General features: G+C 40.4%; 1 protein-coding gene across 5 annotated transcripts in view; it reads right to left on the bottom strand.

Annotated features, from left to right (window-relative positions):
• The window catches only part of ARNT2 (aryl hydrocarbon receptor nuclear translocator 2), a 92,979-nt gene that overhangs the window by 34,632 nt on the left and 33,821 nt on the right, over positions 1 to 24,526 (bottom strand). For all 5 annotated transcript variants that reach the window (XM_042823997.1, XM_042823996.1, XM_042824000.1 and 2 more), the window contains 3 exons: positions 7,531 to 7,633; positions 5,251 to 5,316; positions 4,718 to 4,803 (listed from right to left, as the gene is read on the bottom strand). In XM_042823997.1, coding sequence (XP_042679931.1) covers positions 4,718 to 4,803; positions 5,251 to 5,316; positions 7,531 to 7,633 — 255 coding nt within the window. The remainder of the gene's footprint in view (positions 1 to 4,717; positions 4,804 to 5,250; positions 5,317 to 7,530; positions 7,634 to 24,526) is intronic.

Below are 24,526 nucleotides of genomic sequence, written 5' to 3'. Positions count from 1 at the left end.
TATATCAACATTTTGAAAAGCTAAGCCTGCAACTGAGCATCACAAATAGAACACTGTGCCGTCAGAGGTTATATTTAATTTCCAAGTGTCCTGTATGCCAGCAAACAGTTTCCCACAGGGTAATGGCATGTGTTTGTGTGGACATAAGGAACTCTTTCTTTTTCCCACTGAGCTTCCAATTGGCACTAATGACAGAATAACTTCATTTTCTGCCTTCTTTCTCCATCCTTCTGCCCCATGCTTTCTTTGAGACACAGAACTGTGTCAGTGGATTTGTGGTTTCACTTTACTACAGTCAGAAATAAATTACTTCTGAGTATTTAAAAGGACATAATAAGTGCTCCATGATCACTAGCAATCCTCTGTAAATGCCTATCTCCATCATTACAGCTACAGTTACACATCCATGCATGGAACTGCACTGTATAAGATTATTTTCTATAGACAACACTGGAAAGTGTGGATACTTATCATATACCAGAGAGAATTCTTGTGAAAAATCCCAAAAGCTGAATTATTTTCTTTCTTTAAACAGAACTTTAAAAATGACGAAAGTGCAAAGAATATTCAAGCAAGTATTCTGTTTTGTATTGGAAGAGGGTGTACTTCTGCATAAACGTCCAGATTCTGCCAAAACTGTAGAATAACCTAACAGCTTTGGCATGCTGTGGTTAAGACGTTACCGTAAGTCTGACTTGGAAGAGCAAAATGTTTCTTTTTTAAGATAAAAAACGAATGAAGAAAAAAAAAGATTTCGACATTATTTGAATTCAATACTATTCTGGGACTTTTTATTTGAAGTTTTTGTAACAAGGATCTATCTAAGCCTTTTCTGCACAATGTTTTCTTCCTGCGGGTCATGTTTTTGATTTACAGAAAAGTAGCAACAACTCAACAGACTGTATCTTTTCTCTCCACCAAATATTTTCCATCAATTGTTACAGCATGAAAATAAACTGTTAGGAAAATATCATATGGACCACATAAGGTTCATTTCCTTTCAGGAATAAGATGCTCTGGAGGAACAAAAATGAAGAAAATTAAGTGCTTGCTTAAGTTTAAAACTGAACGACCAGGAAAAGGTTAGCATTTCTCAGCTTTATGACTGGTTAGGAGCTTGAAGCATTCCCTGAGCTAAGAATCACACAGCCTTCTAGCTTGGGAAACAGAGGGACAAAGGCTGGAGTTGGGATGCAGCCAGTTTCAAACAAGAGATCCTTTAACCTCCTTCAAAATAATCCAACACTGCACTGCCATTGCTTATTCTAATACACACTACACATAAGAAATTAACAACACATCAGTTGGAATCTGGGATATTTGGCTACTATTTTTTTTTAATGTGACTTCCACACAAAGCTTACTTCATGCACCTAAGTCCACCTAAGGTCAAGATGTAATTTATGAGGAAATACGTTATATTACTGGGGGTTTTGCATGTGAATTTTGCTTTACCCTTCTGTCACAAGCAGAATAAAGGACGATGACGAGACCATTAATGTACCCAGCCTGAAGAGACCCATGCTCCAAACAGTTCTGTCTTCTCTCTGTGGCTCACTCACCCAGAAGCAAGTCTCTCACAACAGACAAATAGCTCCTCTTCTAGGAGAAGACGAAGAGAGAGAGCACGGGCTGCAGCATTCCTTGGTCTGCTTGGCTATGAAATGCCTAAGGTAGATGCTGCCTATGGGTCCTGCATGCTCCCTGATCTCTTCTGGGTGGAGGATGAGGCATGATGTTTTTTCCTTCCACCTCTCACATACTGAAAAAGAGGCAGCTTGCTAGTTAATGAGTCTTGCTGCTCCACAAAGGTGAGAAAAAAGGGAAAAATGTGGGGTAGGTAACACTAACAGTGATCAGAGGGCAGTTCTTGTCTTGATGTTTCTGCATCAGTACTCACTGTGATACACAGAGTATAGGCACATTGACAATGGACAATGGAATATAGCTCAGAAAGAGAAAAAAACTGGTGTTAAATTAAGTGCAGATTAGGTGTATTTGCAAAACATTTTCTACTGTGTTCATGAAAGTATGTGATATGTGTTGTATATCAGTTGCATAATGCACGTGTCACACTGCATGCCCTGAAAGAACAAGATAAAGGGTTTATGCTGGAGCATAAACTTGGCAACTGAAAAAAAAATGAAAATGATCTTTTCCATGGTTAATTTATAAACCAGCTGAGATACGGCACAAACCCATTTATGCCCAAGAACGCAGAGATGATGCAAAGACCAGCAGCTTGCTACTTGCTACCTGGCTTGAACAAAAGTGATTTTATTACAGAGTAAGAAAAGCTTTAGCAAATTAAATTACTTGTGCAGTTATTTCATTTGCTTTGCACATTATGGTTGAATTACCACTGGAAACGGGAACAAATGTATTGTTGCCACTGATTTTCCCAAACATACTGGGTGCCAATTCAGCCTTTGGATATTCTCATTCAGCTCCCAAATACAATGGTTATAAGAAAATCACCAACACAAAATGGGGAAGACTTCTGGGGGTGTGAGGGCAAATAAACACTCAAAGATGTCTCAATTCTGTACTACATGCCCCGAAAAAGACACAGGCATGACTGTGATGACTAACAATTTGGATGTTAATATAAAAGACCACTGAAATTCCACATAAGGCTCTTAAAAGCTAAACCATCCCTTTGGACTGTGCTATGGTTTGGAGGCACTAACTTTGTGGAGGAGCAGTGGGATATCATATGGGGATCACCATGTGATTTTGAGGAGTGCAGTAATAGAAATGGGATGAAATCCAACATTACTAAATGCATAAGCATGCACTTGGGGACTAATAACTGCCACAAACTACAGCATTAGAAATGGGATGAAACTTCACATTGTGAATCAGAAGATTCAAAGCTATTTTTGTTACAAAGACTTTCAGTTGACAAAAACTGAGGAAAAGGCAGTCTGATATATACTAGGTGGTTTAGGATGCCATCACACAGAAAAGAAACAGATTATATCATATTCTGCCTCTCAGGACAGGAAGTATCATTTTCATGATACATCACTACAGTATCACCTGGAACAAGTGTTTATAGTTCTGACAATCTACATTTTGAAAAGTGAAGTTAAAACAGATGGATAAAGAAAAGAAAATGCACAGTGAGAGCAGCGATTAGAAGAAGCCTGATTTATCTGGGCAAAGTCAGGGCTGACAGGAGATGACTTCCTTCTGGAAAGCCCCAGAAGATTGGAGAGACATAGACACAAGGCAAGAAGATTGATGTGAAGAATACACTGCCATAATCTTAAGATAAATTAATGAAAACTGAGGATTGGATTGGAGAACTTGCTAAGCATGGGACAGCAGCGTGACTCTGGGAGCTGGAGTAGAGCAAAACACCACGTACCCCAGAAGCATCAGGTCTCTAAGGAGCTGATACCATGCAGCAGGCCTTCACGTGAGTTAAGCAAGGAGCTGCAAAGATCTAATTTCACCCACACCTTTCTGAAGAGACATCTCATGTATCATAGCTAAACGTTCTTACACTTGGAATTACCAACAGAAACAGTTTCATTTTTGTAGAGCAATTTACACACATTGTTCTGTTCGCTCTTTTGTGATTGCAATGAAGTTGAAACATTTTGTTTTCTACAGCACAATGAAATATATTAAACCCTTATCAGGAACAAGAGGGGAGGTTTTCACTGCCTGCACTGTTTCAGAAGCACAAGTCACTTGTGATACAAATTAGTCCCGTTCTTGGATGCAAAAGTTACAGAAAATTTCAAAAGCTTCAGTTTTGTACTATTGAAAATATGTCTGTATGTATGTGTGTACTGTTTGAGAGATGAAAAACATGGGTAACTGATTATATAACTCAAAACCACAATTCAGCAGGAGATAAACACGAGGTTTACACCCATATTCTGGTATCTGCACACCAGCATACAGACACGGTACAAATCACTTTTAGCATTCAAAATTCCTCAATAAATTGATTTATGATTGTGGTGTACAACCGCAAAAGGGCAGGACGACTCAAGGTTTGATTCATGTCAGGTGCTGTTATGTTGAAACAGTCCTCTTCAACTACTGCAAATGCCAAGGTCAGCCTGCCCAGTTCATGATGATGTCTAGATGAGCTCCATTGCTTTCCCTTGGAATTTTTCAAATGCAAATATTCCCATATGCAATATTGAGCAATAGGTAAACTCCAGTTCAAAGAAAAATATCAAGACCTGTTTCCCAGAAAAACAGCCTCAAAACAGAACTTATCACAATGGCTGAACATTCTCCACTAAAACCACTACTCTGAAGTGAAGATCTGTGCACCTAAATTGACATTACACATTTTCGTACACGGGTTCTTGCAACTTGGTACTTAAATACAAGTTGTTCTTTTGTAGATGTATCTGAGCTTCGGGTTTACCTTCTAAAAATGAGGCCATTTTTATGTTGGCTATCAGACTGAAATCTTTTGGCTTCAGTTGCTGCAATCCCACATTACTGACAACTCTTCTATAGCTCTTTTTGGCAATGAAGTTGAGAAGGGTTTCATGTAAAAAAAAAAATTGGGAGATTCTGAGTGTGTAACAACAGCTGATTTCTTGATATCAAAAGCTTATCAAGATCAAATAGAAGGAGGTACCCTTACAGAAATTCAGCCTGGCTCTGTACCAGTAAAGGGATCCTGATCCAGGTTCCCAAGTCCTCGAAGATGTGCGTTGCACTCTGCCCACAAGTTACACACCTGCTGGTGGCCAAGCCTTGATGTAGCCAGTGCAATGGACAACAGCATATTGTGCTTCACCTTCTTTTACCGGGCCCAGGCCATTCCTAAATGAAAAGGAAACACACAAATACAAATACACACAAATAATGTTAATTGACATGCAGAATAGATTTGGTTTTTTATACTATTATCGGTGATCCACTAATATCTGTAAGCTGTGTTTGAAACAGCCTACCATGACCCTAAGTTCTGTATTACAACACTACTCAAGTGTCACCTCCTTTCCACAGTACTTCTCAGAAAACAGTAATGAAGCTTATTTCAGAGATGGAGCAGGTTAAGGGAAATAGCTGAGTCACTTGCTCATGGTTTCTAAAAGACCTAATGACTGCCACAGCTCAAGTGAGTACTAAGTTCTCCTCCCTGTGACCCTGGGCTACTTTGCACTGTAGGCTAACGAACGTTTGTCCAGGATGTATGCTGACTAAGCATTACTCTAGTGGAAAAATGAGGGTGCTTACAGCAACTGACCATTGCAGTAAATTAAATACCTGTATCTTTTCCTCATGGTGGTTATTCTGTTCAAAGGTAAATGATCCAGAGGAGCATTTCCACACCTAAAAAAGTATTTGAAGTTTTGAATATAAACAGCTGAGATGAAAATGCATTTTAAGATCCTTATTAGTACATGTAGGCAGACAATTACGGATGTTTATTTCTGACAGGAAGTCCCAGATACATGTTTTCTCAGAACTTGCTGCTTTCGCAGCCTAAACTTCTTGGGTGCAGTACAAATATTTTCTTGATTTTATGAAAAAACAATAGATAAAGATTCCTTTCAAACCCTCCAAATCTAAGGGCTATTTGCAATAGGAATTCCAAGAGTGGCTACAAAATAGTTACACTCCCAGATACCATAAAACAGGGTGAAAACTAGACGAGTGAGGCCCCCACATACCCACACAAAATGATCTCAGTGTATGGGTAGCTTCCCTGGACAGAGCATTATAACTGCTGCACACCAGCCATAATTTTAGACATCACTCTGATCTTTGCCAGGACAGACATTTGTTCTTGTGTGTTTTGTGGTATTTCTAACTATGCCTAACAGCATAATTTTACAATCCATTTGAAACTCAGTAAATAGCCTGAAAGATGAAAACAGTTCATTCTCGGTTGACACAAAGAACAATAGCAATAAAAGAAGTAATCACAAGGAAAGTTCACGTTATTTGATCATCATTCTTCCAACAATTTTTTTTTTGCTTCTTTTTTAAACTTTTGTTTTTATGTTTACCAGTCACTGCCAATGAGAAAGAATGAATAATTAAAGTAAGATTCAGAATTTAAAAACAATGGGGATGTTGGAATGTCTAAAATTACCCTCATGCACTGGACTTTCCAGAATTGAAGCGTGAAGAAATAACTGCATTTTAATTGTTGTTTTAAAAGCTGGGCAACAGCAGTAAATAGGACAGTAGGCCCAACTTTCTTTGCTGTCTCCTTGTTAGAGAAGAAAAGATGCTTACTGAATAGCAAACATCAGACTGAATGTCTCTAAAGAAATCTTTGTCTGAAGCCACCATATTTTGTTTCCTAACAAGCTAAAATATATAAAAAATCACCGTTAACATTATGTGTGAGGATATGTGCACAGTACTGGATTCAGAACACACACAGCTGCTCCTTCTGCGGATCATAACCTCACGTACTGCACAGAACTAAGAAAAGAAGCTGCTGTGAGAATAGCTCTCTAGATTATTGCCCTTTTCCTTTCATCTTGACGTGTTCTCCTTGTCTGATGAACACTTCCATTGAAATACAAGATTCCTACTGCATCCTCCAACGCTCATTACTGGCTTCAAATTATTGCCACTGGCCTGCAAGTATCGCTGTGAAGTCTAAAGCACAGGAAGCCTTTGCATGGTTCAAGGACAGCTAATATAAGAGGACAGTTTTGACATCTTATCCTGAAGGTATGAGGTACATAAACCCCTTTCAAGTGCCAGATATTCAGCCTCCTTGCAGGATGCATAGAACGTTCACCACAATTAACAGAAGCACACACTTTCGTTGTAACATGTAAATATTTTGGTCTGTGTGTCTCACTCCATAACAAATTGTGCATCGATTGTTCTCAGCACGTATGTTGGATATAGGCTGTACATACAATTATGTACTTCCCCCTCTAAGCACACAGTTATCCTGTTTGCACAGAAAACGTCAGAACCATTGGGCAGGCAGACCTCTCAAGAAGCCCAGGCAACACAGGAGAAGGTGGAAAATTTCAAAATAAAAACCCTTTAACAATTACTCATGTATCTAGAATCAACTAGCTGACATCCAGTTAATTCATACCAGGCTTAGGTTAATTCTTCCATAGACGGCAAATATGCAGCTGAATTCCTGTTTGTCTTCAAAATTCTTTTAATATTATTGGTTTCTTGAAGAAAAACACAGAGCTGGGCTTTCATTAAACTTGCAAAAGCTCTGTTCCCAAAGTACTGATTCAAATAATTTGATCTGAAGAGACAACTGCTTACGTGCCAGGGGTGAAGCTGCCATGAGGGTCTCTGGGGAAAGCATGCAACATCCCACATTGAAAAAAAAAAAACCCAACTGCAACACAAACGAGATATTGCTTTGCCATTAATCATAAAGGAAAACAAGTTTCAGTTTTACTAGAGTTACAAAAGTAAGCATTCTGGAAATGCTCAATCAGAGTATGTCACTACAGCTTCAGTCTCCAAACAAGGTCAGGAGAGAGTAACAAAATATTTGACGTCTGTAATCTGAGAATATCACAACAGAAGTACCAGGTAGATACATACCTCATTCTGCAAATGAAAGAGCGTCTTGATCCCATGCACATTCTCATTGAGGACTGCTGACCCTCTTTCTTTACTGTTCCAGTCTTCAAGTCCAGGATTCGTCCTAGAAAAGCCAGGAAAGGAAATGATATTTAGTACATAAATTTAAACCCATTTACTACAAAAGAAGATGACAATACACTCATAAACTTAATGCCATTAGCCTATTTGGGGGGGAAAGCCTACCAAAAAGCTTGTCTCGCATCTGTTATGTGCTGGCTTAACCAACAGTTTCAGTGAATGTGAGTCATAATTTTTTTTTCTCTCCTTTCTATCTAGCCTGAAAACAACTGTTAAGACAGGGTCAAATGTCTGGAGACTGAGAAGATGACAACAGCAAGAATAGCTTTTTGACTTCATCTGCTTGCTCCAGTCCTTCCCAGCACTGCAGAGAAAGCAACATGCACCATTTCCCTGGCAGTCGCTTCGCCTTGTCTATCCGGAACACCCATCATAACAGCACCTCAGAGATGCAGGGCTGTAATGATGGTGAAGAATACATAAGATCAAGGTTTCCCCCTCAGGGACAGACATAGAAATAAGGAGAGATGGGGGCAGAGCTGGGGTGATGCTCCTACAGTAACTTGGAAGAGGACCTTAGAAAAACAAAACCAAAGGTAACAGAGCAGTAGCACGGCTTAATCTTTGCACTCTCCTAACAATGCAGAAAGCAGTGGTTACTACAGAAAGCTTTAGATTAGCAGCAGCACTGTCTGAGCATCACCTGGCTTCCTACTGCATGTCACTAAAGAGTAGACAGAACTGACTTCTGTGACTACAGCTCTATTATTAACAGATGAACACGTAATCTTGCACAGTACTAACATGGACTAGAAATGGACTAGAAATGAATCACTGTCCCAATTCCACAATGCTTCAGGGCTGGATAAAGCCACAACAATTACAGCGGGCAAGAAAAACGCACTGAAACAGCTGCTAGACAACTAAATCGTGGCCACCAGCTTTAAAGCCTTTACCAAGATAGAACAATAGGCAAATTTATAGCAAGATACACGCCCTGTGCTAGACTGGAGAAATCATACAGAATACAGCCAAAGTCTTCCTCATCACGTTTACTTAGGAGTCTCTGTCCAAAAATTCAGTTCTGAAATAATTCTACTGCCAACCACACGCACTGCAGAATTATTTTAACTGAGTGTTTACCTCCATCCAAGAATGGAAATGAAGTCCTCGCAAAGTAGCTTAAAGATTAGAATACGTGCTGTCCATGTGAGGATGCAAGCCAAAGCAAGCCACGAGAAGTATTTTTCTCATTAAAAACGTTAAATTTGTGATGCACATAAACAAAAGAAGAGCTGTTTTCTGTGCACTTTGCTTTTTCTTCATTCTAAAACAAATCTGTAAATGTGATACCAATAATCAAAAAGCAGTAACATAAATGTAACCCAAACAGCTAATGGGAATATATCATTTTCTTTTTTCCTCAAAATCATTTATAAATACATTTCAGAACTATGTGGCTGCTAAACTTAAAACTGCTGACATGAATTGCTTTGGCAAGAGTGCAGCCCCCAACAAGAAAATCATAGTTTTTAAACTCAACTTTATTTGGCAGTGTCTTAGAAATATGTATCAGATAACAAACAGTGGTCTAAATTTTGCACTGGCTTACAACATCACTGCAGGGAATCGTGGGGGTGGGGGTATGAGTCAGAGAAGTGTTTGGTATATAGGTATGACACAGTTATCTCAGCAGCTTGTTTCAACAGTCTGCCATTTGTGCTGTAACAATACATAGCCAACTGACATACTATAAAGAATAGATAATTTGCGACATATATCATTAGAAGCTAATGCCCAAATTCTCTTAAAAACATGGAGAATATGTAGTTGAATAGATGAAGAACAAAGCTTTTGGTTCAGCTCAAAGCAACCTGCATCCCTAGGAGAAGAGGCATCTCCTAAGCGTGTTGTTACACAGCTCTCAGCTCTGTCAGAGCTTCAAGATGTCAATACGGAGGACATCAAGTGTGCAGAGCATCTCTGGGAAAGGAAACAGAGCAACAACTTGCTACAAGATTGATATGAGTTTGTGACCAGCATGGCTACATATCACAGGTAAATGCTGGTTTGGGATAAAGGAACCGTCTAATATTATTTCTGCCTGTCCACAGCATTGCATACACACTAGCCACTGCTAAGAACCCTCTGTTTGCAGAGCTTGTGTGTTCAATGATGACCATTTTGACAAAGCATTATCCTTTCTCAGTTTAACTTCATGCAAACTGCTCCAAAAGCCTATCTGCACTTTCAGACTGCGGTTTACAGCATATAGCTTTTACCAGGCAATCCTGAAGAAGTGCAGACAGATAACAGTGAAGTCAGGACAAGCTGGAGCTATACCAAAATATCTGTGACAGCTTCCTAAGGCTGTGGAAGTCTGCAGCTGCAACAACACAAGGCCTGGTCTCAAGGCACAGCCACATCTCTCAGGGCTCCTCAGTCGCTCTGCACTCGACTCTGCAAACAGGACTCCACTTCTGCCAGCACAGAGTTAGAAAATCATCTTCTACCTGCTTTTGTATCACCCACAACTCACGGCAGCTGCTCACACAGTGGGTCCTACACTGACTTAAATCACAACTTCATTCCACATATGCAGCTTGGCTCAAGGAGATGATACACTGCGATGATAGCTCTGTCACAGAGCCATATGATATTCCAATCTGTGTGCTCCTGATCCTGTACACTACTGCTGCCTCCTTGGTGATAAATACTCACTTAGGTTTCTCTGCAGGACACCTGCACAACACACATCTGATAAAAAAGTTGGTAATTATAGTCCTGTAAGAAATATTTCAGGATGCTCTGACAACTTCCTTTAACTGAACAGTGCACATGTGCACTTTTTGCCCCTTTTCTTCGTCTAGTTTAAGTGGAGCAATTTTAAAAGGGAAATGCAATTCACTGCCACCCGCAGCTGAATCCCCCAGTGAGCTCCATATAAATAGGTAATTGCATGTAGTTCTCTTTCACATTAAACTTCTCTCCTCTCCAGCTTCAGCGACAACCCTCAGACACAGCAAGAGCAGGATGAGTGTCTGACACAGCCATCTTATTACTGTTTGCAGCAGCTGCACAATTTAGAGAAAACCAGTTTATTCTGCTGCAAAAGTGAAAGCAAATAAACGACCACAAGCTTATTAAACTATCACATAAATCGAGTTAGTCTGGATATAACTGACCATTTATTGAAATTATCCATCAGAGACCACACTCATATGGCAGTACTGCTTAAACTTGTAATACTCCAGTTGGCTTCTGAGCAAGAACCCATCATGTAACCCAGGAAGCTGATGTCCTCTGCCACAACAGGAAAGGGCCGTAAGAGTGGGCAACATAGTTGAGGGGAATGTGCAAGAGATTAATTATTGGGGTAAAATTAGAGAAGTCAAGTAAAGCTAAGCTCTCCCAATGGAGAGAACAGCTAGCAACCAATTCAAACAGTGCAGGTGGATACATGCCTGGAACGTTCCCTTTGTGTTATGTTGCAGTGTGTTTCCAAAGATGTTCTAAAAGCTATCAAGAGGACAAATGCCCAAATTGGTAGTAACAAAGCCCTGGTATGTGCAAACAGTCAATAGATCATGGATGTATTTTCCTCCCTTTGAACCTTCAGTTGCTACTGTGAATGTTCAAACATCTTTTCTGTGCTTGCAATGGTTGAGATGAACCTAAGCCAAGGACTGGTCCGGGCCTACTGGAGTTCAAGGGGTTTTAAATCTGGAAGTCTGGCTCAAATCCAGTTTTATACAACAGCACCAGACTGCTAGAAATTTGTTCCTTCACGGATAAGCACTGCATGCTAGGCTTTATAGCCTGATTATCAAACACAGTCTGTTGTTTATTAGTCTTTCAGTTCTTTTTTTGGTGGAATCAAAGCTCCACAGACATCTACGCCTCATTCTATCACAAATGCTTTCCCTGTTGGATTTCTAGTACCTAAGAATCCCACAGCCTGTAATTAGAAAGAAGGGCCTGTTATGTGAGAGCATTCTTCCGCAAATGAGTTCTGTGCAAGTAGCTTTGTAAATGTCTGTCTCAAAAACAACTGTATGGTATCCAGCTTCAGGGCTGGAGTTTGCAGTAAGGAAATATCCCTGGTTTGCAACAAAAAACTACTTGCATTTACTTTCAAATATTTTGGCATCATGCACACAAAAAAACAGTAAAGTTCACAATACAATTTTCCATCTAACTCATGAGAGTAGAAGGACTGATGTCTTGCATAGAATCTCAGTTAGTAAGGAAAAAAATCTTAATGTAAGGAGTCTCACCTTGCCCTCAACAGGATAGCCTTCAGCAACCCAGCAAACTCACACTGTAATAGCATCCAATGTGCTTTTTGCAGGTCAAAGACATTTCGTAATTATTCTCTGCCACTGGATTGTCTGCATACTTCTTTCCAGGCAAAATAAAATGAAGGATAAGCTAAGTTTGGTTTGGACAAAGTAACAAAAGATACCTTTGTGCTCATCAAAAATACTCCACAGGCTACTCAGGGAAGACAAACAGAACACAGGAATACTGCACCAAAAAAATCCTTATGAAAACTAAAATCCTCTTTATCTTACTACAAAAACGGAAAAAGCAAGACAGGGACACAGGAAAACAAGAGGAAATAATTAAAACCAAAAGAAAACTCATGGTCAAAGTACTGAGGCTTCAGAACACAGATCCAAATGTAAGCTGAAACGTCAGAAAACAAAAGACTTATTCTGTGTTGATGCTATCAGTATGTGAAGCTTTCAGAAAGTAGCAGCAGAGAGATGTTCTTAACTAAAGCTATCAGCTGCAACCCCAGCACACAGAAGCCCAACCTTGCAAATGAACAAATACAAGATGCTGGCTGCTGCTTTGGACAAGCAATCAGAGTCCAGAACACCAACTCCTTCCCCTCCTTGATAGCAGTTTGCACATATTCACCAACCATTGCTGAACACTCTGCTTTACACTAAGTGAGATACCAGCTGGCAGAACTCTTCTTGAAAACAAGAGATGCATTATGAACATATAAACTAAATATTTTCAGTAAGAAGCTAAAACAGCTGAAAATTGATCTATTTATATTAAGTTACTCTCAGTAAGCTCATGACAGAGCAAACCAATTATTCTGTATTAATTCAACAATTAAAATAAAAAAACCTTAAAAATTTATACCATTATAATGGTAAGGGATACAATTGTATCTCATATTTAATGCATCTCAGCGAGTGGTATAAGCTCTATTAAGTTTAATAAATAAGCTTCTACCCTGTGGATTTCAACATAAAATAAAATAAAATCACAGATGACCTAAGAATAGGCTGAGAATCAAAACTGGCTCTCCCTCCAGGAAATCATGTTCATAAAAACCAGAGGTGGCTCACAATATATAAATAAAACAATATACATGCAGATTGAGAGGAAATGCCACAGCTCAGAAATTCTCTGCTGGTCACCCAAGTACCTTCCAAGAAGGGAGCATCCCTTCACCAGCTCAACACAAAGATAGGAACAACACTTAGAGCATCCCCCTCACTCACATCAGTGGCTACAGCACAGATCTCATAGGCAGTGCCTGATAATCTGGTGTTTATTTTAACACTACTACTTCATATTCACTGAGCAGTTAATCATCTTTTAAACCTGTGACAAAAACACCAATTCTTCACAGCTTTTAAAATACCCAAGAGAAGCCACAAAGAATGCACAGTTCAGAATAAAGAGCTTGATGAGGTTGTTTTCACAAAACATTTGCCAACTCGTGATGCTTAACTCATTCACCAAGACGCCCTGCCACAAACAACCCAGGCGTGCAGGCAGAGCCATTCCCTCCACACATGGAAGTGCTGCCAGGATTGTAATGACACAGAACAGATGAGTTCATAGCAGACTGGAGGCTCTTCTCTTTCACACTTCAGATTTATGCATTATAAGTACTGCAACTGCATTATTCAAGTGTGCGCATAGTTTAAATTCACACATGGAAAGTAGGTGAGGGTCTGGGTGGAGCCTTTGGATTCTGCCCTGAAGGCATCTGGCAGAGCATCCCCATGCACACAGCCCAGCCTTGTGTCCCAGCTGGTCTGACTGTGCAGGTGATGGGAACTCGCTACAGGAGACTTCACCCTTCCTGCATAGCTGTACATCACTACTGTTATTTCTCTCTCTTCTGCAGAACAGGACTTCCTGCCCTGATGCAACCTCTGCTGGGGTCTCCTAGCATCCAACCAGCTCAATGCAAAGCAGCTTTAATCATCAGGTTTTACTGAAAAGGAGCATGACAGCAGCAGGCAGAGGTGGATGAAGAAAATAAGTGCTGGTTTCGGTCTCTCCTCACACCTCCAATAGGAGTGGGAGCGCTGGAGGTGACAGCTAGGTGGAGCAGGACATGGAGAAGGCAGAGTAGAGCCAGAAGCGTGGAACAGGAGTGTACTGGGCAAAGCAAAATGAGGCACAACTACCACGGCAGCATTTCCAGCACTTGGAAATTCTCAGGTACACAGAAAAGGTGTGTGCGGAGTCTTGTAGCTGGAGATGTAGAGGAAGAAGCTGTAGGTCCTTCCTGACTTCATCCCATCTGTCATTTAATGTGGAAAATAGGGAGTATTTGGAGATCAAGTGTAGGCATCCAGCTGGAATGTGGCTCAAGAGAGCTGCGTGGGCAAGCCTGCACAGTATGCCATGCAAAACAACCACAGACATCTAGAAGAACAGAGCCACAGGGATGATGATATACCAACATCCCTTGAAAACACCACAAAAGTGATAAATCAGCCAGCCCTACACAGCCTGGATCAAAGTCAGGGACCACACAGGGCTTCCCAGCTGTCATTATCCTGCACACGTATCAACCAAGCAGCTTGTGGGACGGCAAGGATAAAATGCAGTTGCACTAGCTCTGAAGATGACAGTGCCTTTCACACAGTTATTAGGAGGCTGCTTCAGCTTTCACAGCCGTGGGCTTCACTGCTCACCGCAGGCGCAGCAGGAAGCAGCATCAGATCCCACTCTTCATCCAACTACATTATAAAGTGTCACTAATATACCAAATAAATGCATCAATATGAGTATAATAATGAGTAACTGGCTGTGAGCACGTACTTCTTGTTAGCAAAGAAAGTAAATTCTAAAGGAGATCCATGCTTTTATTCCTATTAAAGAGAACATTTCCACTTGCCTGCAGTCAGCCAGCAGCAGGAACTGCAGGACCCAAGTTCACATAAGCAATGTGAGTTCTCAACACACTGTAGCTGTAGGTAATAATTCTCAATTACATATTCTACAGTGATTCTCAGAAATCCCATACTATCTCACGATGACTGTGTGCTTATTGGGACATAATCAGCTTAAATGAGAAATGTACATGATCACACTTCCAAGAGAAGACCACAGCCTGGGTGGCTGATTTATCTGGTTCTATATCCAGTGATAACCTCTTGGTGTAGCAGCATAGAATTTGAAATGAATTACCTAAATAAGGAAAATACATTTCACTTAAATCAAGTACTCTATACTCATAATGCTATTTAGAAGCAGGAAATGCTCTCCATTTTTTTTTCCCCCTGCAGTCACGAAAAAATTCCTGAACTACCTATTCCTTAATGATGGATAATGTTCCACTTATAAATATAAACCATCAAAGCTCATTTTTCTCACTGGCCTGGCTTCTCAGGGGGGCTATTTGAGCCTCTCCAGTGGTATTAAGGTTTACATCATCTAATTGCTAAAGGCGTTGTATAAGCATTAGAGTCAAGTTATGACATTCTTACAATAGAATGAAGAACAGATCCAATCAGCAGCAATCAAAGTTAAAGAAAAAAAGTAGTAGTAGTAATGCAGTCGAAATGTAGCTATTTTTACAAATCCATCTGTCTCCTACTTACTAACTGAAGACACCGACCAGGCCAAGGGAAATTGAAAAGCCTTCTCCCTGCCCCCTCCCCTTGTTTTTTAATAAGAAACCCCTCACATTACACAGCTGTTTGCCTAATACAACTTGTTCTTATGAAAACTCACGAGGCCAAAAGGTCTCTGCTGTGCCTGCCTTCGTGTTTGAGTAAGCAGTCTGCATCATGTAATTCTCCACGGCGTTGGGCAAATATGCATCCTTTTAATCAAATTAAAAAGGAAACTACACGGGCTTTTGAGCCATGCTGTTGAATTAATTTTAAGGGAATATTTGAAGGGATAGTGCTAGAGATCACATGCAAGCTTCTCTGTTGAGGGACGTGGAAAAACTGGAGAAAAAAAAAAACAAGCTAATAATTCAAAGCACATGTGGAAAGTTAAGTTATAACATAAGAAATTCAAAAACATTTTAATGACTAAGTGCATCTGGGACACTCAACAAGAATTATCTTATATATGGGAAGCATTCAGCACGCTAAATAGAATGACTTCTGCAAAGCCATTCAGATGTGTGAGCTGTCCCTAGTCATCCCTATTTCTAGTACCCTCCCTGTAAATTGGGATGACAGTACATCCTTGTACTGTCTTTTCAAACCGCCATCCTTGTACTGTCTTTTCAAACTTACTTAGCAGAATCATTATGTTGTTATAGGGTTGGGAAAGGTCTTACACAGCTGTGCTCTGATCTTTGTAGGTACTTTTAAACAAGGAAGTATCACCAAGCTCATGGCTCCGTGAGCTGGGCAGCTGCAGCAGCACTCCTGACAGCTATCAGATATATTGGAAGGAGATGGAGAAAATCATCATGCTTAGGCCTGCCAGTGACCCAAGATACAAAGTTCCTCAAAAGACAAAGCAGACTTCCTACAGTTAGAAAAAGCGTCTAAAACCCCAGCACCAGTTACTCCAACCATTAGCAGAGGCATCCAAACTAATTCTAAAAACATAATTTATTCTTTTACTATTCACAGCTACACAATAAACACATAAAGCTTGTAAGTAGTTTTTAAATTAAACAATGTCTCACTTGAATGCTCAGCAGAAAGCCCTACTCAAACACACTTAGCCAAAAAAGCTTCAGCTTCTTGCATTCTGAGTGACTTGCACTTCATTATCAAAGTCAAATAACTAGAATATATGCTGTATTAGTAAAAATTAGTATAATCTAGCTCTAAAATTAGGTTATGGGCAGTTCCATGAGTCAGTGGCATATGATGGAACAGTCCATTGAAGGAAATAAATGATAAAAGCTGGATGACTTTGTGAGACATCTGCTGTGGATGGAACTAAATTTAAACAAAAGGAGGGTAAGAGAGCAGGAGGAAAACAAAAGGCTCAGGTCAGCTGCAGGCTATTCCTTTAGTTCAATTAAAACGAGGCTTATGTGACAAAACATTATTACACATTTTATCTTTTTGAAAATACAGAACATGAGTTGCATGAGTTCCCATGCTACGAAAACAGACAGGAGTATGTTCAGTGACCCAAGTGCAGATCTAAGGCATTACAGTAAAACAGACCCTAGGACCGTGGAATTATAGAATCATTAAGGTGGGAATAGACCACTAAGATCACCCAGTCCAACTGTCAAACCATCCCCATCATGCTTACTAAACCACGTCCCTCAGAGCCACATCTCCATGGTTTCTGAATACTTCCAGGGACAGCACCTTCACCACCTCCCAGGGAATCAAACCACAGAATGCTGTCAGTGGGCCACATCACTGTGCTAGCTGTGTGCCAGTGCATGGAAGGATTTCCCTCCCCATAGCAGGACAGTGAAGGCGAGTGGTGCCATGATCCCAGCAAGCTGGTGGGAAAGGGAAAAGAACATGGAAGTCCAACCACTGCTGTTCCTTCACTATGAAGTAGGAGAGCTTGAGGTAAGAGGGAAAGGTGCCAGCAGCGTGGGTAAGGCAGTTACTCTCTGCTTAAAGCTTGGGGTGGAAGACTGCCTTTGAGGCAATGCTCCTCTCTAAGCTGGGACTCATCACACAATAATAAAATATTGTAGTGCATTGTATTAGCTTAATTGAGGCAGCACAGCAGAGAAACTAGCCTGAAGGAAAAGCTGGCTCTCCACAGGGCAGATGTTAAGGACAGTACTGTACCCTTCCAGCACGTGGGGACTGTCCACTGAGGCATCCAAGATTTACAGTGGGCTGCAAGCTTTGCACTCAGATTGCCTTAGTGGCAATGTGCTAAGCTGCACATCTTGGTGAGATATTTGTAATGCACTAGTCTTTTTCAAAAGCAGAAAAATCGCTAACTCCATATATTTCATCATAACAAAACAGAGCAGGCTGAATAAATATTTGAACATTCAAAAAGAAACCAAAAACCTTAAAACCCAGCAACTGAAAACAATCCAGTCAAACATCTGTGATAACAGACCTAAATACATGGCAGTTTTCAATTGAGAAACTCACGGTGAGGACTAAAGAGAAATAAAAACCACAAAACCCACTTGCACATGCATGCCCAAGCACCTGAAAACCCACCCTAAAAGTATTTCCTAATGCTATTCAGGTGTAAGACATCTGTCTCAGAATACTAGCTTCCTTATTTGTAGTGTAGAAACAGGTACTAACTGCTTTAAACAACCATTAAAATTAGCAGAGTAGTTTTTAAAATTCAATTTACCATCACTAGTCTTCCCTCCAGCACTATCCACCCAATCTGAGTGCCTCAGCAGCAGGGAGACCACTGGGTCACAGTGTTTGTGTAGGAGTTGCTTTATGAACTGTTTTATGCATAGCTGGCTTCTCCCAACCTTTGGGATTTTTTTTCTTCCCCCCCAAAACACCCCCAGAGACCAAAGCAAAACAGAATTCTCTTGGAATAAGTTAGTGAGATTAAATGTACCATACGTTTAAAATATGATCATATAAAAGTAACTATTTTTGAGAGCTGACTCGGTTCTTCTGTTTCTGTGGTATTGTCCAGTGTGTCAAAGGGTAGGAATGCCCCTGAAATCCTCTTTTTATCACATGGTTAACAAAAAACCCAAATTCCAGACTCTGCTTTACCCCTTTAAAACCCCGCAACCACAGGCACTGCTCACAGCCACAACCAAATGAAGGATTTTTTTTACATTCACTTCAACTGAAAAACACGGCAAGGCATTGGAAAGGAAACATTAAGTCTCATACAACTACCGTTATGCACAGGATGTTTAAAACTTTCCTTGTTTTCTTTCTGGATGCCAGCAGGTTCACAGGTTCAGACAAACCTCATTTACCCACTAAGCTGGCAAACTGCAGTAGATAAATCAAACATCAACAGAAGAGAAGCTGAAAATACGGCAAGAGGCATGGGCATCACTTTCAGCCACATCAGTGGGATATTCAAGATGTACATGCTGTACATGCACAGCATGCTTGTTTCCTGTTCCTAAGCATCTACCGTACCAAGTCATCTGCCTGCTAACAGAATGGAAAGCAAACACTCACTTCCTTCATCCCATATGTAAAAATCAGATGAACTAAGGACTAAAGCCGAACATCCACTCATTCCTGTGCATGACACTGCCAAGTTCCAATGCCATCACTGGCTGGCATGCTTTGACCTTCTTGCTACCAGAACAAAAAGTCCACAAAGTTGTGATCAGATGTTTTTCTGCGGAAAAATGGCACAGCAGTGGGCTGGTATGAATGGAAAGTCTTACATCTGAAACATCTTCATTCTCTGCAATGCCGGTGGGACCACATAACTTCACTGAAAAACAGGTATCACATGGAGATTTGGTAGCTGTCTGCAATGAGCAGAATTGTTTACGAGTTTTAAATACGAGAAGATTCCTTGCCAGAACTCTCTCTTTCTACAGTAAAACCAGACTCAAATGTGAAATACTCAGTTCACATGAACCAGTCATACATTCCACACATGACCATGTCGGTATGCTCCAGGAATTCACATACTGAAAAAGCAGATAGACAATGCAAGAGCTTCTTTTCCAAAGATATCTGTTCCCTCCTCCTGCAGGTGCAGTAATTCTGGCACAGCCCTCTCAGGCTTCTACCCTTCCATGGAATAAAGTGGGTGTGTGGGGGTGGGTGTGGATGGACGGGTGGAAAAATCCCATAAAATATTAAGCGTCAAGGTTCAAGAAGTCCTGCAGAGAACAACTTCAGGACATCTCATGCCATGTACATGGAAACTTTCTCTCCTCCTCTTCTACTTATCTGCTGTCCTGCATGTTATTCACTCCATGGCCATTTCTCTTCCTCCTGCTGGTTGTTACGTTTCAAGGACCTTAACTGAAAATATCTGATGATGGAACCACTGTTTTATCCCAGAATGAGAGACATATGTAGTTATTAATTCCCTCTAAACACACGCACAAAAAAATAATACAACTCATTCCCTACCTGTCTGGACGCTTGCGGTCTTACTAGGTCAGTCATGCTGTGCTAAAATGTTAAAATCTTAGTACTGAGGTCTGGTTTTAATTCTCTGTACTCTGCCTTCATAAGCTGCTGGGCTGGGCACATTTCAGAGGCAGATGGTTGTTTAGAGTTCACACACACAAGAGAAATCACAGAAGTAAAAATAAATAAGTAAATAAAGTGCTGCCAGTTGAAACAGCCCTCTACAGGCAGAGTGCCCTTCTGATGCATAAACCTCTGACAAATGTACTCTTCAGATGCAAAGTCCAAAGAATAAACTCCCAAACAAGTTTTACTACCACTCTTAATTTTGGCAAGTGCCTCAATGAGGACACATTTATCTGAACAAAAGGGAAATTTTCTTTTTCAAGGAGTGTTAACAGCTCCGATTAGAAAAACATCCATTTTTGGCAAGTATCTCAATTTCCACAAAGCACAGAAAGATGACAGGGAAAATCTGTCAGAATACAGAGTTTATTTTTTGGTATAAACTTTTAGGCACTGATACCTCTAATAGATACAGATATATTTTAAATAAATGGATTGACCTAATTTTCAAAAACTGATTTGGAGAAGCTCTTTGGTTTGCTAATACATGGCAGAAGTCATCCCATTCATCAAATGTTTTGATAATGCATTACTTTCTCATTAATCACGAGTTTTACTGTCACTGTTGATAATGACATTTAAGGCATAATGGCATTCTGTTTGCCAGAGCTGAGTTTCTGGGCATGCTTCAAGTGAGTTATTGAATCCCTTGAAAGAATTTTGCATGCAAAGCCAAGTACGGATTTCATCCAACTCTTCTTTGTATCATCTGGATTTTCATTAATTTGAGTCAGAGTTCAAAATACTGACCATGCATCAAAACCATGTTTGCATTCATAGGCTACCAGTGCGCGTGGAAATAAATCTCCTTCTCAAGAAAGATCAAGTGGAAATCAGACTTGGAAAGCTGACATGGAGGTACAAGACAACTCACAGCACAAGAAATCCTGTGCTGAATTTCAGGAAATGCATCTGTTGCAAAGAGAAGTTATTCCTGATCTTGTCTCCCATATGGTTATTTACTGTTAATTGAGCATTTCCCATCTGTTCAGTGCTCTAGAAAGCTTCGCTTTGCTTCTCCACTGGTCTCTGGCATTATCCTCTTTCAAGTTCAATACTGGTTTTTTTTCTTTTTTTACAGACGATTTGGCTCCTACCTACACCATTAGGTTTTTGTGGCTCCATGTACAAACTGGGCTCAGTAAAAAGCTCTACAGCTAGACAGAAAACTGCATTTGCTGAAACCACCACTAGGAGAATAAGTGTTACTTGAAGGTTCTAGAGACAGGTTCCTCAATCCAACCCTCTGCTCAACTAATTTGGACTCATACTCCCACGGTACTCATGAATCATTGCGAACTGTCACACAATGGTCTTCTCTTCTAAAATAATACCTATCAGCGTAATTTTTGCTGTGTTCTGTCACCATTTCCATCATAAAATTCTACTTTTTTGTACTTATAAAATATGGCAATAAAATATTATGCCAAGACTAAACTTGGCACAGAGGTCCTGTCCAGAAGTAACCTCAATCTTTTTCAGTCAGCAACTGAACTGACTTACACACTTTTAACTCACTTGAAAAATGGAAGTTGTGGAGGTTCTGGTTTTCATTGTCACAGGTACACAGTTTCAGCATCCCTTTGCTACCCAGCCAAAACAGTTTATAAAGACTGCTGAACATGAGTGTCCTGAGCAGGCCTTGTGCAGTACTTCCTTAGTTGAGTTTTTGGGGAATAAATGGAATGGAGGTATTTTTCAGAAGTCGTCTTTCTTGCTATTTTACTCAAAGTTCTATGTTCTGTGCCATCAGAGAGTTTTTTGGTTTTTTGTTTTTTTTTTTTTGCAGCAGATTAGAAGCTCCTGCTTGCACTGGGACTCTGCTATGCTGTGCATTACTCACTCAGTTCACAACCCCCAGCCCTGAACCTGCATCCTTACCCCAACATCCATCAGTTTCATCAGTGAATCTTGATAACAAAGATGTCTTTGTGAATGGATCCTACTGTTGGTTTTATTTTGTGTATATTTAAAGTGATTTGCTCTTCCCAGATGCAGGTTTCCAGGAACAAAAAGGGAAAATACATTATTACTTGGAATATCTAGCCCATTCTGATGAATCACATCCATAACACAAACAAGCTTCCTGGGAAGACCGTTTGTTGCTGTCAAGTCTCAGCTGCTGCTGTCTTTTCTAGAGCATTTCAAACCATACACACACACCACAGTTCAGCTTTCCCGTTGCTACAATGTGTTAGCAATTAATGTACAATAAACAAGCAGACAACTGTTCCATTTCCAGGGAATAAAATCTCCAAGGAAATAAAATGGAATAGAAACTATCCATCCTTCCCCATATCCTGAGAGTTAAAAATAGAGAAAGCAATTAACTCCACAAAGACATCACGGTTTTAAGTCCATAGTTAAACAGCCACTTCAGTTTGGCATATGCTTTTACTGCTCCTGAAGTCCTGTCCTCTCCTGATCTGTAACTATTCCCTGCTTCTCCTTTGTGCTAGCACAGAGTTCAAGCAACCCCAAGATAAGGCAAGCCAAAGAGCTCTCAACTACAAACAAGGTGGCTTTTTTTTTTTTGCTTAGGCTAGCTTTCAGCTGGGCTGGCCCCTTTATCTGGTACTACAGTGAGTCATGGCAAATGCCAAAATATTAGTGGGTGAAATGAGGTGAGCATTGCATAAGCTGGTACGACTGCCAAAGAGACGCTCATGCAACCACAGTCCCGGTCTTATTCCTGAGGGTAGAAATGTGAGAGGAAAACTGCTTTCTCCATCAGCTTTTCTCTCTCTTCCCTCTGGCAATGGCAGCCTCACAAGTTCTTGGGGTCTGGAGCATTTTATACATGACATGGCTGCTAGGAGGAGCTGGGAAAACCCCAGAAATGCACTGATAATGATCACCGCTGATAACAAGTACAGTCAGAGGACACTGCTCTGATCTGGTGCAAATGAAGGCTCTCCTTTGTCAGCATGTTGTCATTAGTTCCTCAGTTTGAGGGCTCAAGGAGGGAGGCTACAGTGTTGAGAAAACAAACCCTGAGAAGGTGAGGAAGAGAGTAAAATTAAAAATCTTAGCACTTCATTACTCTTTCACCAGAAAATCTCTTCTTCTAAGTAGCCCCTGTATTCAACTGCCAGAGGCCACTAAACAATGTGGTTTTTCCTGCTGCCTGTGGTGAACTCCACTTTGGGAAGGAAAATAAATAAGTAAATAAAGAAAGAAATAAAACTTATGGCTGGCTGCCTTGCAGTTTACAGCTCCCTAAAGTCTGCACTGGCCTTTCTTCTTCATGAAACGTAACTTTTGAAAGCCTAGAGAGACTTTGGGCTGCCCAATTGGTTTGGTAAACATTGACTTGGAAGAAGAGCATTTGCCCACTTCACTTGCTTCTAAAAATCACTAAGGCACTCATTATTTCTGTTCACTACAGTTTATTCCTACCTGTTGCAATGCTGTTACTCTGAATATGGCTTGTGTCACAGGAAGGAAAGTGGAACTGATTGAACAGACTCTGGAATGACCTTGCTCTCAAAAAGGTATCTCAAGGAGTGAGTGATGCTCCTGACATACTATTTAAAAGAAAACTGATGCTTAGCTAACAGTCCATAAAGAGAAGTGCTGCTCTTGTTTAATGGTATTTCCCAAGGTCAATACTTGCAGTGCACAAGTAACCACAGTAACTTTGCACAGGAAAACTTGTACAATATCTCTGTATAGTCAGGATAAATTGTGAACTGTTCTTCCCTGCACATGCTCGAAAAGGCTGTAGTTGCACATATTCACCAGTCTCTAAAAAGTATCTTTCTACGCCCAGCTGGACTTCACACCTTTAAGAGTGCAGATAAGCAGGCCGTCCTGGCTCTAAACTGGCTGTTTCTCTCACACTGGGAAAACTTTTGCTGCCCCTGTGCTGTTGATTTAAAAGAATTCTGTGGCAATCTGACAACTCCAAAAGACTCAGACAGGAAAGAAAGGATTTAGCTCTACAAATACAATTATTTGAACTTTTCTTTCCACTGGCTAAAGATGACTTCAGTGTAAAAAGAAAAGAAAAATGAAAGAAACACAGACTTGGACTTTCAGAACTGCTCAGCATTTCTCTAGTCCTGCTTCAGTTTATGCAGCTTAAGCCCACTAACCATCAGAACACTTCTGGAAGTCTAAGTGCGACTGTTCAACTGGGTTCTGAATTACTTCTTAGAGGAAAATGGTAACGTGCATTATAATGTGTAACATGCTATATAGTAAAAACAGTGACTGTGCTCTTTTGCAGATCTCACATATACATTTTAAAGCGGTACAGAACTCAGCTGTTTTGTTCTGCACAGGTTCCCCTAATCATTTGTTTGGTTTTGATCCATCTGGATTTTTACCACAGAATTTTGCTTTGAGTTTTCAATATGAACAGAGGAAAGCTCTGCCAAAACCACATCATATTCAAACCACAGGAAGCCATGAATTTGGCACTGCTTTAACATGGAAGCTGTAAACAGCATGCAGGTTCACTCAAAACTGGTTCACTGTCCTTTGAGTTATGAAACACAACAAAACTTCCAGCAAGCCAGGTCAGAAGTCTGAACTACTACAGC

The sequence above is a fragment of the Centrocercus urophasianus genome, unplaced genomic scaffold (assembly GCF_019232065.1).
Source record: "Centrocercus urophasianus isolate 14NV4802_14NV808 unplaced genomic scaffold, USGS_Curo_1.0 seq_23, whole genome shotgun sequence".
NCBI classification, from domain to species: Eukaryota; Metazoa; Chordata; class Aves; order Galliformes; family Phasianidae; genus Centrocercus; species Centrocercus urophasianus.
The sequence above is the reverse complement of the archived record's forward strand: the minus strand, read 5'-3'. Positions and strand labels throughout refer to the sequence as shown.